At 40.8% G+C, this 15573-nt stretch overlaps 1 protein-coding gene across 1 annotated transcript in view; it reads left to right on the plus strand.

The window, feature by feature from the left end:
* RAVER2 (ribonucleoprotein, PTB binding 2) overlaps positions 1-15573 on the plus strand; it is a 37097-nt gene that overhangs the window by 6878 nt on the left and 14646 nt on the right. The window contains exons 2-5 of the mRNA XM_086463213.1: positions 5738-5804; positions 9161-9630; positions 14197-14388; positions 15299-15425. Coding sequence (XP_086319339.1) covers positions 5738-5804; positions 9161-9630; positions 14197-14388; positions 15299-15425 — 856 coding nt within the window. The remainder of the gene's footprint in view (positions 1-5737; positions 5805-9160; positions 9631-14196; positions 14389-15298; positions 15426-15573) is intronic.

The following is a 15573-nucleotide window of genomic DNA, read 5'->3' on the forward strand; positions in this document are numbered from 1 at the left end:
CACACCATAGTGTCATGGTCATTATAAATGGGGAAGGTTTGCTGAGGAGAGGGAGCTCCTGTGGGTTCTTGCTGAGGTTCCTTCTGTGCCTTCTCTGGCTTTGCCCAAGGACTGGTCTCCGGTTAATTGTGATGACTGGATATTCATTTGACTGAGTATAACTGTGTATCTCTGTTGATATTGGTGGTGTTTCATTAAATCTGTTGCAGTCCCACCCATGGGTCTGCTCTCCTTTCTCCCAGTTCTCTGCCCTGGCTGCTGAGGGGTCATTGATGATCGAGTGACTGTTATAGTTTAGCCCTGGGTATAGGCTCAGCATAGACAAAAGTTTTTTCCTGAATAGTCCTACTCTTTCCTGCTCTGCCTGCACAAATAAAAACAAAGTCTTTTTTAGTTATGAGATGATTTAAAACTTCTTGGTTACCTAAACATGTTATTTAGTTCAACTACTTAAAACGTAATTGATTCCCATTTCAAGAATAGGCATGTGAAGTTTAGGCCTTCAGCTACTCACTGAGCGCCAAGTTATAGACCAGGCTTGTACAGTGTTTGTATTGGAAACACCACTAAAGCTTACCGTAGAAATCTGGCCAGGCACTGTTATAATTGTTGAATAGTTTTGTTGCCAGGATAACACAAGTCGGTATTACATCTAGAGAGAGAAAAATACTTGGGTTTAGAGTGTTGTAGGCTTTATACCTATGGTATGTTGTTCCAGGTGATGACTGAGTATTTCTTGCATATTTCTCCTCTTGCACTATGAGATCCTGGGTATGAAAAGCTGATGTTATTAGAAATAATACATTGAGTTTTACTAATTTCATAAATAGGGCAAATAGACCTGTTAATGACTCCCTTTCTTGTTTGCATTTCAAACCATGCATGTAATAAAGCATAAAGACAGATGCTCTCTAAGGCAGGCATTCTTTCTGTTTGAGAGATGCAAACTTCAAATTGCTAGTATGTGGTAAAAACTCATGTTGCCAGTTTTTCTACCCAAGACAAGACAGGACAGGCCAAGAACTGAAGTATTTCAAGACCGCATTTCTTATGGTAGTAAATAATACATTTTTAAAAAGTATATTCAGCCTGTATTTACTAGTGGTTTCTCTTAAACGCCTTTTAATATATTTGGGTTTGCTTTTTCTGCTAATTTTAAAGTATGAACTGATTATTTTCTAGTTAGGACTTTAATTTTTACTGATGAGAAGATTAACTAGCTTGCAAAGTCTGCTTTTAAAAACTTTGAAGGTTTGAAGGGCTGCATAGTAGCTGAGCATTACTGGTTACATTTCTGTTCCAAGATGTTTAGTTAGAGCTGCTGCCACAGCCCGCGTATTTATGCTAGTGCTGTTACTCTGAGCAAGCTCTCTCCTCCCTTTTCTCTCCTCCTCTCCCTTTCTGCGGTACATATCAACCTTGCTTTGACCAGGGACGCATCCTCCATGGCCTGCCTGGTGGGGGCTTTGCTCAGGTACAAACTCACCTCAGTGCCCAAGGGTTGGTGCTGAGTTTTATGTCTGGTTCAGAAGCCAACCACAAGTCAATCCTAGGAGTGCAGTAGTTAAAGGCCAAGATAGGCACCACTATAAACAGTGTTTGTGTTGGAAACTTCACAGGATCCATGGCTGCTGTATGTCTGCCAGATAGCTTTATAACTGCTTACAAATTTTTATGTCAAAATATTATAATCTAGCCTGATGTTCAGTGCGTGATGCTTGTGACAGCAAGACCTTCAGCATGTTGGTGGATGTTGCTGTTTTGTGTAGACTTAATATAATGCAGCTAAATGATGACTATTGGGGCAGTTGTCAGTCACTTCTTTTAGACTAGCAGATTCATTTGTTTATAAAAGAGGAGAAAAAAATCCATTAGGAGAAGCAGTTTTGTAAAAATTATGTGGAAAAAAATACTAATAGTGGCTAGGCTTGATGATCAGATGGTTTGGATGTGGGTATTGTGAGTGTGGGCAACATGGTGGCACTGGGGCTGGCAGCCACCGCTCACGTGTGGTGCCACCACTGGGTTTGTTACTACTGCTTTGCTAAATCTGTGATAAGAAGCGGTGAGTGCTTGCCTTGCCTTTCCGGCGTGGCTGCCCCAGCACAAGGCAATGCCATGCGAAGGCTGACCCAGGGAGTGTGAGAGGTTCTCCTACCGCAGAGCGTGGGTAGGGGCTGACGGCTTCTCCGTGGGGGTGTGCAGTTGTGCCAGTAGGTCCTGATGGGGGGAGGGGGCTGGTGTAGCTTGGCTGGGGGTGCAGAGGCCAGGATCACTGGGTGCATGAGCTGGCAGGCTGGGAACGGGGAACGAACTGTGGCTGTTTGTTTCTGCTGTGCTCAGGGAAACAGCCCTCTGCTTACATTCCTTGCAAGTTAATAGGGTCGCACCAGAGAATATACCTGATTTGGATGACCTGTTTCTCCTCCCAGGGTAAATGCTCCTTCCTGACCCAAATACCAGCTAACTGCTTCCACCAAAGGGACCTCAACTATGTTGAGAGTTGTTGGTGTACGATGTTTGGTGGTGCACAGCTGAACCTGGTTAGGAACAGCAGGTAAAGTGTTCTTGTTGCTTTTCCTGACAGTTCTGCTCTGAGCTGTTGAGAATAGAAACTGTTAACAACATTGAAATGGTAGTAGTGTTCATTCTTTTGTAACAGACCTAGATGTTGAAAGATGCTGAAGGTAAAGTCTAGAGAAGTGCCCAAGTTCAAAAGCCAGCTTAGTAATTCTGAAAATATTATGAAGAATCTTAGTCTAATGAACACAGATATTTACATATCTTTAATTTGAAGGAGTATATGTTTCCTTAGGAGTCAGCATGGTGTGTTGTATTTTTGTAAATTTATGTGAAAAATGCTTTCAGTGAAATACTGAATACACAAACCCAGTTCCGCAGGTAGAGGTCTCAGCCCTGCCATGGGGGCCGTGAGAGCACAAGAACAAGTGCCTGCCTGGAAGAGCCCGTTGCACAAACCTGGCAATGTTTGCAACAATTTGTGGAAATTGGTGTTAAAATCTTTACTAAAACTCATTTTCTTTAATTAGGTTTTCATTTTAAATCTTACTTATGTTCTCATCACTTTTTTTACCTATGTCTTCATGGGATAATTATGAAGTCTTGTTCAATGCAGGCTATTTTCCCCCTCAGTTAAAGTTTCAAACAGTTACTGCGAAATCATGTGGAATCATCTGATTCCATGTGATTTAGTAAAGCCTTTGACACCATTTCCCACAGCATTCTTCTGGAGAAACTGGCTGCTCATGGCTTGGACTGGTGTACTCTCTGCTGGGTAAAAAACTGGCTGGATGGCTGGGCCCAAACAGTGATGGGGAACGGAGTTAAACCCAGTTGGCAGCCAGTCACAAGCGGTGTTCCCCGGGGCTCAGTACTGGGGCCAGTCCTGTTTAATATCTTTATCAATGATCTGAGCAAGGGGATCAAGTGCACCCTCAGTAAGATTGTTGGGAGTGTTGATCTGCTCGAGGGTAGGCAGGCTCTGCGGAGGGATCTGAGTCAATGGGTCAAGGCCAACTGTATGAGGTTCAACAAGGCCAAGTGCTGGGTCCTGCACTTGCATCACAACAACCCCACACAATGCTACAGGCTTGGGGATGAGTGGCTGGAAAGCTTCCAGTTGGAAAAGGACCTGGGGGCATCGGCCGACAGCTGGTTGAACATGAGCCGGCAGTGTGCCCAGGTAGCCAAGGTGGCCAACAGCATCCTGGCCTGTATCACAAATCATGTGGCCAGCAGGAGTAGGGAAGTGATCGTGCCTCTGTATTCAGCATTGATGAGGCCGCACCTGAAATACTGCATGCAGTTTTGGGCCCCTCACTGCAAGACAGACACTGAGGTGCTGGAGCATGTCCAGAGAAGGGCAATGATGCTGGTGATCTGGAGCACAATTCCTATGAGGAGCGGCTGAGGGATCTGGGGTTGCTTAGCCTGGAGAAAAGGAGGCTGAGGGGAGACCTGATCGCTCTCTACAACTGCCTGGAGAAGGAGGTTGTAGTGAGGTGGAGTCGGTCTCTTCTCCCGAGTAACAAGTGATAGGACGAGAGGAAACGGCCTCAAGCCAGTCAAGGTTTAGATTGGACACTGGGGAAAATTTCTTTACCGAAAGGGTTGTCAAGCACAGGAACAGGCTGCCCACAGAATTGGTGGAGTCACCATCCCCAGAGGTGTTTAAAAGACATGTAGACGTGGTGCTTAGGAACATGGTTTTGTGGTGGTCTTGGGAGTGCTGGGTTAATGGATGGACTCCATGACCTTAAAGGTCTTTTCCAACCTAATCGGTTCTGTGATTCACAGATGACTTTGAAAAGAGTGTTCAGAGCTGTTTGAAATATTATTTCCTGCTATTTAATCGTCATACAAAACGTTCAGTGTTACTCTTGTAAAATAATATTGGCAATAAAAAAGCTAAATGTGTCCCCCTTTTTCAGGCAGGATGGAAGTAACTTCTTTAGAATCTTCAATGCCACAATACAGCTGAGCTGTACAAAACTGTGCAGAAAGTGTCTCTCAGTCTCTCACAACTGAGAACAAACTACCGTCTAGTTCTCTTTAGAGAGATGTCCACAGTCAAATCGTCTACCTGACTTGAATCTCTGAATTGTGCCTGGTGTATTTTGCTTTTCAGAAACCACATCCTTATCACATCTGATTAGAAGATGGCTGGTAGCTTGAGAAACCCTGCCATGTTTTATTAATGTAGTATTTGACAGCTGTTAACTAGTGAAACTAGAGATTGGTGCTCACTTGACTAAAAGGTACCTGCACCTGATACCAGTCATGGAGAACCCAATTAACCTTTAGGCTATATATATTGGATTAGCAAACGGGCAAGTAGACTGGGCTGCTGGAAATTGTCTGCAACTTCAGACAAAGTTGGTTGATTATTTTGCTTACTCAAATGGTCTTTCGCTATTGCGTATGGGACTTAGCTAAGTACAAGAATACATATATCCATGTTGCTACACATGGTTTCTTCTTGGGGATGATTAATGTTTGTTTCTGCATTCTCATCAGTGAAATGATAATAGTTCATGTGGTTTTTGTGAGTCACCTTGTTCTTGTTGGGGAATAGCTGTAGCAAACTCTTCTTATACTTGCTCCTACCGCACCCCTGTTCTGTCCTCATTAATTAGTGGGAGCAAATAATGTTCTTGGGGTTGAGTCTTCGTTAAGCATCTGTGCAGTAATTGATAGAGGATACTTTCCAGGGGGCTGTTCTGGGCATGATTATCTGCTGGTTGAAAGAATATTCGTTATTAAAAGATTGTTAAAGTGAACTTGAGCAGTTACAGGAAAATAAAGCAACTGTTGTATTTTATGACAGTGTTGCCTGCCCTCAGTAAACTGCATGATGTGATGTTGCTGGTATTTCTTGTCCATGTGGTATTTTAACTATGCTAGCTGTGCTTTGAAGAAACTGTGACGATTTTGCTATTTAATGAACTGTGATGTTATTCCTCTTTATCAAAAGACACCCTGTTGTGCTTATGTGACTTTATATAATGAAAAGTAAATTAATCAAATTCAGTAAGCCAATTTTTTATATGAGAGAAAAACATTGCTGCAGGAGTATAAACGACTCTTTTCCCCAACAAACATTTGATAATGTTTCTATGATGAGATTTTCTGTTTATTGGGAAAATTTTTGGTTTGGTTTGGTTTTTTTGGTCTGGTGAAGTATTTATCTGATGTTACTTGTACTTTTCTTTTTCAGGAAATCCATGACTTACTTAAAGATTACGAAATCAAGTACTGTTATGTGGACAGAAATAAAAGAACAGGTAAGAACTTAAAATCTTCCAGTGTCATATGTTTCAATTCTGTGATAACTGGTGAGGAACATCATCTGCCAGGTATGAAGTCATCAGCTTCTGTGCTGTCACATAGCTTGATCATCCCTTAGTGCCTTTTTTGGCTGCATAGTTTGTCACCTTCTGCTGAAACCAGTGGAAAGCTGGAAACTTTACTGATATCAGCCAGAAGTAGGTTGCTCCACCACAGTATTTTGCAGGCATATGCCCTTAGTGAGTGTCTCTTTGAGACAAAACTAACCTCAACTATCTGATTTCCTTTGGAAAACTAGTCCTGAGGCCTCTCTTAGGACAAACCATGTGTGCCTATGACATGATCAGAGGAAAATGAACCTAGCTCCAGATGCATTTCTGTCAGGTAATATAAGCCAGAAGCAATTTATTAAAGGAATACTTAAGTCTTTGAAGGAAATGCTGTCCTGAATTAAATCCTGAATTATTTCAGTCTGATCTTCCATTTACGAATTAGTACTCTAAATAGGGGATTCATCGATTTTTAGTGCTTGTGAGGTACAGAAACGGACAAATGTTTCTCTGCATGTCCCTGTCCTTCCAAATCACCATAGGTCTTGCAGCTTGGGCTATGTCTTGAGGCAGCCTTGGTTTCCAGGACAAAATCTTAGTGCCGTCAGATTTCTATCAGGATGTTCTGAGGATAATGATGTTTCTTCAGACCTGCCTGTAAGGACCAGAAATTTATGCTTTACTGTCCCATTATCTTGCAAATTTGATTTCTGAACGTGGAATAAGACCAGTTTGTGTGTGAGGTACTATAGTCTGCTACCTAACAACAGACTGAAGGTCTATATTCAGAGTGAAGGGAAATACTTGAGAATACTTGGAAAGAGTAAGAGGAGGATGAATTTTTTTCATTTAATCTAGATGGTCTCACATATAACCATTTTTTTTTTCTTGTGTTTGTGTTGGTTTTAGAGTGTATATATAGGTGTGTCTTTGTGTGTATATATGGTACTCTTCCTATTAATGTGATTTTTTTTTTTTTAATTTTTTTTTTTTTGGGGTGTGTTTTACTGCATGTGTCCGCAAATTTTTGTGACTGGAATACACTGTAGGTGGTTTATTTTTTTATTGGCTTATCATTTGGATAGATTAAATTACTTTTATCTCTGGATTCATGAAGGCTTTAAAACTGTTTGGAGGCCCTAATGTCATGGAATTTTAACATGTTACTGTACAGTCCACAAAGCTGTCGAGCCTCTCAGCTCTTCCCACTCATGTTCTTTATATTGCAGGTTATTTTTGGTGTTGCTAGTTTTGCTGTGCAAAAGGCAAAAGTTCTGTTAGCAGTTTTGACTGGGTCAGTGGGTGTTTATGTGTATTTATTCCATCTTGTCCAAATAAGTACTGACACAACAGAACAGCCGTTCACCCAAAAGACGGACATACGTATTGTAGTGCAAACTATTTGTGTAAGGAACCCCATTTGTGTAGACTTTTTTAAGCTTTTTTTTTTTTGTTTGATTGATTGGTTTTGGGTTTTTTGTTAGGTAGATTTAATGACTTTTTAATTTAATGGACATAATTGGAACTTTGGTGAGCTCTGTAGATGTTTTGAATTAGATCTTCTAAAATTCTCTTTTCACTTGATCACACAAACTAATTTAAGATTAATGATAAACTTGGGGAAGTAGCCTTGACCTCGAAACATTGGGGAAGAAAAAATCTTATCTTAAGCATCTAACAGTGCTTTTAAACTTTGTTGTGTTCTATCCCTATCTTCTATGTAACTATCCTTAGAATACCAAATAGTATCCTGTTAGAGAAATATGTGATGATATGTCAGAATACGGGAGAGCAAAACAATGGAGATTACCCAGGCACATTTTAATCTATTTGAGAACCAGGTTGCCGATTTCCATGCCATCTCATCTGAGTGCTGGTATACCTCTTCGGTTACGACAGATTGTAAAACCCACTGCAAAGGCATTGCTTGTATGTTAGTACAAACTGATTGTTTTGAGGTTGCATAACAACATTCAGTTTGACTAGAACAGCAAAACAGATCTCAAATATTATGTATATGTCACCAAGATTATAATTTCTCCTTTTTGTTTACTTTGTAAACTGCTATAAGATAGTGACAGACCAGAACTTGCTTTAAAACACCCTGTGTATGTTTATATTTTAAATTGGAAATCCTCATTTAGACTGTTGTAACTAATGATTATTAAGGCATGAAGGAGAATGTTAGTGCCTTCTGGCTGGCTCTAGGACCATGAAGTGGTAAAGATATGGTAGGCAGTACAGTGATCCCTTTGTCCACGGCTGCATGAACCTTCAGTTACCTGTGGGATGATGACAGGGTGCAGATACAGTGGGCATTGCGGAAGTCCCTTTGTCCACTCCTGCGTGTTCCTTCCAGCTGCTTGTGGGACCATGACATGGTACAGAGGTGGTGGGTGTTGTGACATAATGCAGGTACAGAAGAAGAAGGTGCCTGCAATGCTGAGGGTATCTCTGTGTGAAGGGCAGGACGTGTGTCTGTCTTTCCCTGAAATGAACCAGAGGTTTTGCTGGGGATGCTGTGTGCTGTGCACTTTAGTTGGTCACTGGAAGAAAACACATCAATTGGCTTCCATCTGCTTGCTTCACTACAGACTGTTACATCCCCTTTAATTCACAGGGTATGAGGCACAGATGCCAACTGAACCACAGCAGTTCCCCTCTGAACATCAGGAAACACTTTCTCACTGTGAGGGTCACCAAAGCACTGTTACAGGTTGCCCAGAAAGGCTGCGGAGTCTACATCATTTGAGATATTGAGGACCCACCTGGATGTGGTCCTGCGCAACTGGCTGTGGGTGGCTCTGCTTGAGCAGGGGGTTGAACAAGATGACCTCCAGAGGTCCTTGCCAGCCTCATCCAGTCTGTGATTCTGTGAAATGCTTTACGGACTGAAAACCCAAAAAAGATCCAGCAACCCCAGCGTGAGAATTTGTGGATGCTGTCTTTGATGAAACTCAGCAGAATCAGTAATGTGTTGACTTCAGTAGAAAATTGAATTGCTTTTTGTTTCCCAAATGTAAAATTTTGGTGTGTTACAAGTAGTGAAGTTGTGTGTATCTGTGTTTCTGTAGTCACTTTTTGAGTTAATTACTCATGATGTCCAGTTGATAATGCCAAATTTTAACATATATATTACAACATATCTCTCTCTTTCTTGCATCTTCAGGGTAAATCCCAAACTCTTATTTTCCCTGTGACTTATACTGGTGGGTTTTGAGGGGAGGGAGAGGTATAGTAATGACCTCTGTAGCTGAAGAGAAGCTGTGGTCGGTAATACAACTTGTTGTGGTCTCTTACAGCGTTTGTTACTCTGTTAAATGGGGAGCAGGCTCAAAATGCAATTCGGAAGTTTCACCAGTATTCTCTTCGCGGAAAAGAAATATCCGTGCAACTCCAACCAACAGATGCTTTGCTGTGCATTACTAATTTGCCCACTTCATTTACGTTAGAAGAGTTTGAAGAACTTGTGCGTGCGTATGGCAATGTCGAGAGGTGTTTTTTGGTCTATAATGAAGTTACTGGCCATTCAAAGGGCTATGGCTTTGTGGAATATATGAAGAAGGACTCTGCTGCAAAGGCAAGACTGGAACTTCTGGGGAAACAGTTAGATGAGAGCACTCTCTTTGCACAGTGGATGGATGTGAACCAGCTGACGACAAATCTTATTCACTCCAAGTGCCTTTGTGTAGATAAATTACAAAAAGACTATGCTGATTCAAAAGAACTGCTCCAAGCATTCTCACTGAAGTATAAACCCATTTTCTGCCAGGTATGTTGAATTTGTATCTTTTGGAACATCATGGACATGATTTAAGTAGCTCTGTATTTGTATCTCCAGTGCTTGCTGCCTTATCCTTTCATTTTTCATTTAAGTTGTGAATGGTTATGCATCTGCATTGCAATATATGATGTGGTACCGATGCTTTATTGGTATGGGTTTGCAGTGATTGGTCAATGTCATCTAGGAGTTCTGCAGGAGACCATTCCTATGAAGCGCCAATAAAATGTTTGTAAGCCATCCTCTCCTCATATATTTTATTGGAAATAAATTTTAGAAATATTTTAGAGAGCTTTTAAAGTAAACGTTGATGATGATTTTATTGCTCAGTAAAGAAAGCCAGAGTGTATGAATACCATGAGTGCAACGATGTAGGTGATGAAGAATATATATGTGTATAATTAATATACATAAGAAACCTCTGCAAATATCTAATGTGTTTTGTCCCAAACTGGCGAAGGTGTAGGCTTGGGATCTTATAGTCATCTGGGCTTGCCAGCGGTAGAAGTGGTACATCTTTTGGAAAGCTCTCGGGTACAGAAGAGGTAGATCCTTGCTAGTCTTTGCAGGTGTAAAATTTCCTTCTCATCATTGTGGCTTGTGAGATAGTAGACCACAACTAAAATGTTTCTTGTAGAATTGGTGCAGCCCAGCGTACCATAAACAGGCAGTAGAAAGAAAGCTTGCTTTATAGTCACATAGTTTGGTATGATTTCAGTTGTTTATTTGGTTTGCTTTGGGTTTTTTTTTTTTCTTAAGTATCTTGGAAGACTGCTCAGGGATTAACTTTGGGGATAAGTAACCAGAGATTCTCAGCATCAAAGACTAGAAGGTCCATCAGGCTGTCTCGTCTGACCACCTGCAGGCTGTCACAATTTCCCTGGTGCTTTTTTCAAGCCCCAGTAATTTGCAGTTGGCTAAAGTACATCCTTATACTCTCTTGATCCAAATATACCAGGAGATGCATAAATTGGAAGTAACTCTTCCCAGAAGCTGCCCATCCCTTGTAGTTTTGTACTTGTGTCTGTGTTCTCAGTGTATCTGGCTTCAGCTTCACCTCACTGATGACTAGATTGAGGAGGCTTTGCTCCCCACTGTTTTCTTCCTGTAAGAAGGTATTAAATGCTGTAATCAAGGCACTTGCTCAATGTTTGTTTAATTAGCTAAACAGATTGGTCTTCTAAAGTCCTTTACTTCAGAGCTTTTTTCCAACTGTCAGATAATTCGGAGGCTGCTACCAGCTCCCCCAACAATTTTTCAACATCCTTTAAAAATTCTGAGGTTCAAAGAATAACAGGCTGCTTTATCAAAGATGGCTTTCACTAACAGTGTTCTACTGTGTAGTTAGAGGCACTTAAAAATTTACTTTTACCTTCCTTCTTAAATCATAGTGATACATGGGTCACAGCTGGTGTAGGTGAGGAGGATCTGTTTGTGTATGCATTCTGTTGGTAAATGGCACTAAATACATGTTTCTATAAAATACAGGGATTAAACAGTGTGCTTTTGAATTAGGAAACAGGCACCCAGTCAAAAATATATCCAAGAAAACATTCTTGGCACGTTCTTGAGTTACCTATCACCTGCATAAACACACTAATAGGTGGATCATGGGAGTATGATAATAGAAGAAAAATAGGTTTACTTATGATAACGTAGGATTTATTCTCAGTGATTCTCAGAGAGTAAACGTGTGATTTATTCTCAGTCATGCCTTATGTTTCCACTAGGCATCCAGCAGGTACTGACTGGTAAGGGAGACTCTGTGGGGAGGGGCAGCAGAGGTGCTGGTTTGCAGACATAATGGGTGAGTGATGGAGGCAAACCCCATGGGCTAATGGGGGAAGCAGCCCTCCTGAGAGGGAAGATATGAGGGTGGAGGTGAGTTAACAAGTAGTTCAAATTTGATAGATGAAAAAGGGAAGATGACGGATGATTCTCTTCATAGTAGTGCTAATTATATATATATATTTATGGTTTTTTGAGTGAGATGACCTAAAAATTAAATACAAAGAAAGGAGAAGGAGGAAGACGCAAGAAAGTGTGGAAAAAGCAAGGAGGGGTGTGTGACGTGGTGGGTAGAGACATAAGAGGAAAACTAGGAGAGGACAGGGTAGCAGAAACCTGGGTGGGGAGGGAATTTCAATAGACAACCACTGGAAGTGCCTTTGTCTGGAAAATGTCTCCTGGAAGAATTAATATGTTTTAGAAAAACAATTAAAATGTTAGTTCACACTCCTTTTATTTCATGTCTTCGTGACTACAGTCTCTCTTTTCCTTCCTTTTCCTAGTCTTGGCTAATCCAGCCTTCACACTGCTCCTGCACTCAGATTGTCCCTCCAGTAGGGTCACTTAGACCGTTTTGCCCATCTGCTGGCTTCACTAACATAGCTGTCTTGTGCTTCTTTCATGGCTTAATTCTGCTGGTAACTGATGCAGTATTTATCATGCAAATATGATCTTTTACCTAAAATTCTGTCTTTGTTTAATCAGTTGTTCTATCACCCAATGACTCGCCACCCAAGGAGGATAATTGGGAAAAAGAAAGGAGACTCACGGGTTGAAACGGAAACAGTTAATAAAATAATAATATATAATACCAATATAAAGGCACAAAGTTATACTTGGCCCATGTAGTGGTTGTGAGGAGCGTGCTCCCAGCAGCAGATGCTAGATGTCACATGCCACTGCAAGCACCACAGCTCCAGCGACAGTCACCACAACAGAGGAGCAGGACTCGGGAGTGGAATGATGGGCAAGACCCTCCAGGGATGGGGACTATTGAGGAAAAGAGGCCGCTCCCAGCAACCTTTCCAGTTTATAGCAAGTGTAGTGTTTACGGTACAGAATACTTCTGTTGGCCAGCTTGAGTCGGCTGCCTTGGCTTTCCCTCCTCTTAGCATTAGCACCTGGCTAACTAGAAATTGCTAAAGACCTTGATCACTATGGAGACCCGCATACCAGGCTGGCTATGAACTAAAACAGTGTCTTATCAGCTTTGTTCTCACTGAATTGGGTACTGCAGCCTTCTCAGAAATGCAGCGTTCCTTTTAGAAAGTAGAATCTGTGATTCTATCCCAGTGAAACCAGGACAAATTCTTAGCTGAACTCATGAAATAAACCAGAGTTTATACTATGGTTTATTTCATGTTATACCAAAGTTAACGTTTTTTGAAATCAGTTTGATTTCTTCTTCTGTTGACAATAGAAGTCTTCTGTCAGGAAGAGTCGAAGCCAGATAATTATACATGGGTCTTAGAAAAATGGTTTTTCCTAGGAATGACAGGAACATATTTTGTCCTTTGCTTCAGCAAAATGGACCAGAAAACCTCATTCCTTTCTTATGTCGACTTTAAATTGTCACTAGGTCGTCTCCACTGTTACCTAGATAGGGACAGAGGGCTTTTATTCAGTACCTGTTCACCTGGGAAGTTTAAAAATTCCTGATCTGTTTGCAAGAATGCTTTCACGTGTTAAGGGAGTTTTAACTGTGCATGTAACTACAAGTATGTTCCATAGCTGCAAACCATTCTTTTCACAGGTACTTCAGGTCTTTACCCATGCAGCTAAACTGATGTCAAAATAAAATACAATGCTTCTGCACATATACACACATACATATACATAACAGATACATAGCTTGTGTGTAGTTATGTATCAAAATATGTGTGTTCACCAGAGCTCTTCCCAGAGGCCAGTCTTTAACAGTGGCATTAAAGATCTCAGCACCCTCTTTTTCTTCAAAATCTTTGAGATTTATATTTCAATTGTTAGTGTAAGTTTGTGGGACCTAATAACTCAGAACAGGTTGTTTTTATCCAGTGAAATCTAGAAGAGATTTCCTCTCTTCCACATCAGAGCTAGTATCAGTATGTCGTTTTGGGACTGGAGATTTTTGTCTAAGCTTTATTCCCTCCCTTTTCACCCCCTTTTTTTGTTTGATTTAAATCTGCTCATTCTGCTATAAAACTCTGCAAACAAAGGATGGAGCACTGTTGGACACATAAGCCTGTTTCCAGTCTGCTTGATTGATCAGTCTGGCATCTTCTCTTGGCATTAAATACAACCACAGTCTTCATATTCTCCTAAAAGGCAGTATGTATCAGTGGAATGTGCATTGTTACGTGTTTCAACAACTATCATACAGTCTGATGAATGACATTATTATTATTGTAGGCTTAAAAACTGAACAATAATGCATTTATAATTCTTATCTTGCAAAGTGAAAATACAGCTGTGTTCACAATTTCCTTCTCATTCCTTCTTTATTTTGAAAATATGTGTTAACTACATTTCATAGCTCAGGCTAGGTTGGGATTAGATTGAAGCGAAGGTGGTAAATCAAGTAGCTAGAGCACACATGCTGAATATCAGATGCAGCTATGATATTTAACTTATATCTAGCACATTTGAGAAAGAAACATACTGATTTGGGTAGAGGTGAACATAAGGCGTCAATGGTTTGTGAAGCATTTTGCAGGCAGATAGGTGAAAACATTGCAAGGCAGTGCCTGAAACCCTGCGTTTTGCTCAGTGTACTGTGAAATTTTGTTTCAGTTTGCTCAGGATGAAGACAGTTGTATTGGTGACTTTGCGGTGGTTGAGTATGAAACTGCGGAGCAGGCTGAGAAAGTACAAGAAGTCACTGATGGCATGACTATCAAAGGAAAGAGAGTCCAGGTGTCGTACTGTGCTCCGGGAGCGCCAGGCAGAAGCACGTTAGCAGCACTTATAGCAGCGCAAAGGATGGTAAGATATTTGCAAATCTGTTTTCAGAATGGGTTTGGTACACCTTGAGCAGCCTGAGCTGGGTCAGAGGAATTCAGCTGCTTTTCATTCAGAAAAGGAGCCAAGCTTTTGGAAGCGTTAGCCTTTTGTTTGTTTGTTTTTTTTTATCTGGACAGCCCAGTTTGGTCTCCTTCCTAGGAAAAGCATGGCCATATGCTGCAAGGAGGAAGGGTGAAATACGGCCATAAGATATCGCAAAGTTATACTTGCATAGCTCTGGGATATTAGTAAATTCGATTTTCTGTATGAGAAGTTGTTCCGGTTCAAAACGAAAGTAACTGTAAGTGGAGTCATTTGACAATTAAAGCTTGGTTTAAAACAAAGAGGCAAGAATTTGTCTATTTTAAGATAAATTTCAAGGTAGGAGAAATAGTTTAATTTCATGCCTGATATAGAAGAAAGCTTTTTACACCCACATGTCTTATCAAATTATTTCCTAGAAAATTGGATGTGATAAGTGTTATGTGGAGCTGTCTTAAAAGTAGAAGCAGAACAGGCTCATTATTTCGGCTAGCTTTAGCCCACATCTTTATAAAAGAGATGAGTGGTGCTATTGTAAGATAGTGTGTGGTGTTCGCGTTAGCGGTGCCTTTCACGTTCTCCTTTATTGATAACTGTATTGGTTTAAGGGGGGGGGGGGGAGAAGAGGCATCCCAGGAAAAATAATACGCTTGAAGTTTTGGGGGAATAGTTTCTTAGGTGTTTTATTTGAGGGAAAAGGAGCATGAAAAGGAACAGGATACAGGGAAGGAGATGCTGGGATTATTTTTTGTCTAAAATATGTACATTACCATCGCACAACTTTGAGGGATTTAAATGTATTCTTTGTTTTCTCCTGATCCTAACATTTTTGTATCTCTCTCAATTGGAGATGAGGAACAATAGGAAAGGCTTGCTTCCTGAGCCAAATCCAGTGCAGATCATAAAAAGTTTTAATAATCCAGCAATGTTGCAAATGCTGCTGCAGCCTCAGTTGCGTGGACATGGTGTTAAACCTGGTAAGTTGTTTTAAAACTGTGTTTAAAAAAAAAAAGAAATCCTGTTCTTTGTGATATAAGGCTTTAAGCAAAGGAGAGAAGCAGGAATACCATTTTAAAATATGTGCAGACACTGTTTCAGTGTGTCTGTGTAGACAATTTCACATTT

This window comes from Leptosomus discolor, chromosome 3 (assembly GCF_034619465.1).
Source record: "Leptosomus discolor isolate bLepDis1 chromosome 3, bLepDis1.hap2, whole genome shotgun sequence".
NCBI classification, from domain to species: domain Eukaryota; kingdom Metazoa; phylum Chordata; class Aves; order Leptosomiformes; family Leptosomidae; genus Leptosomus; species Leptosomus discolor.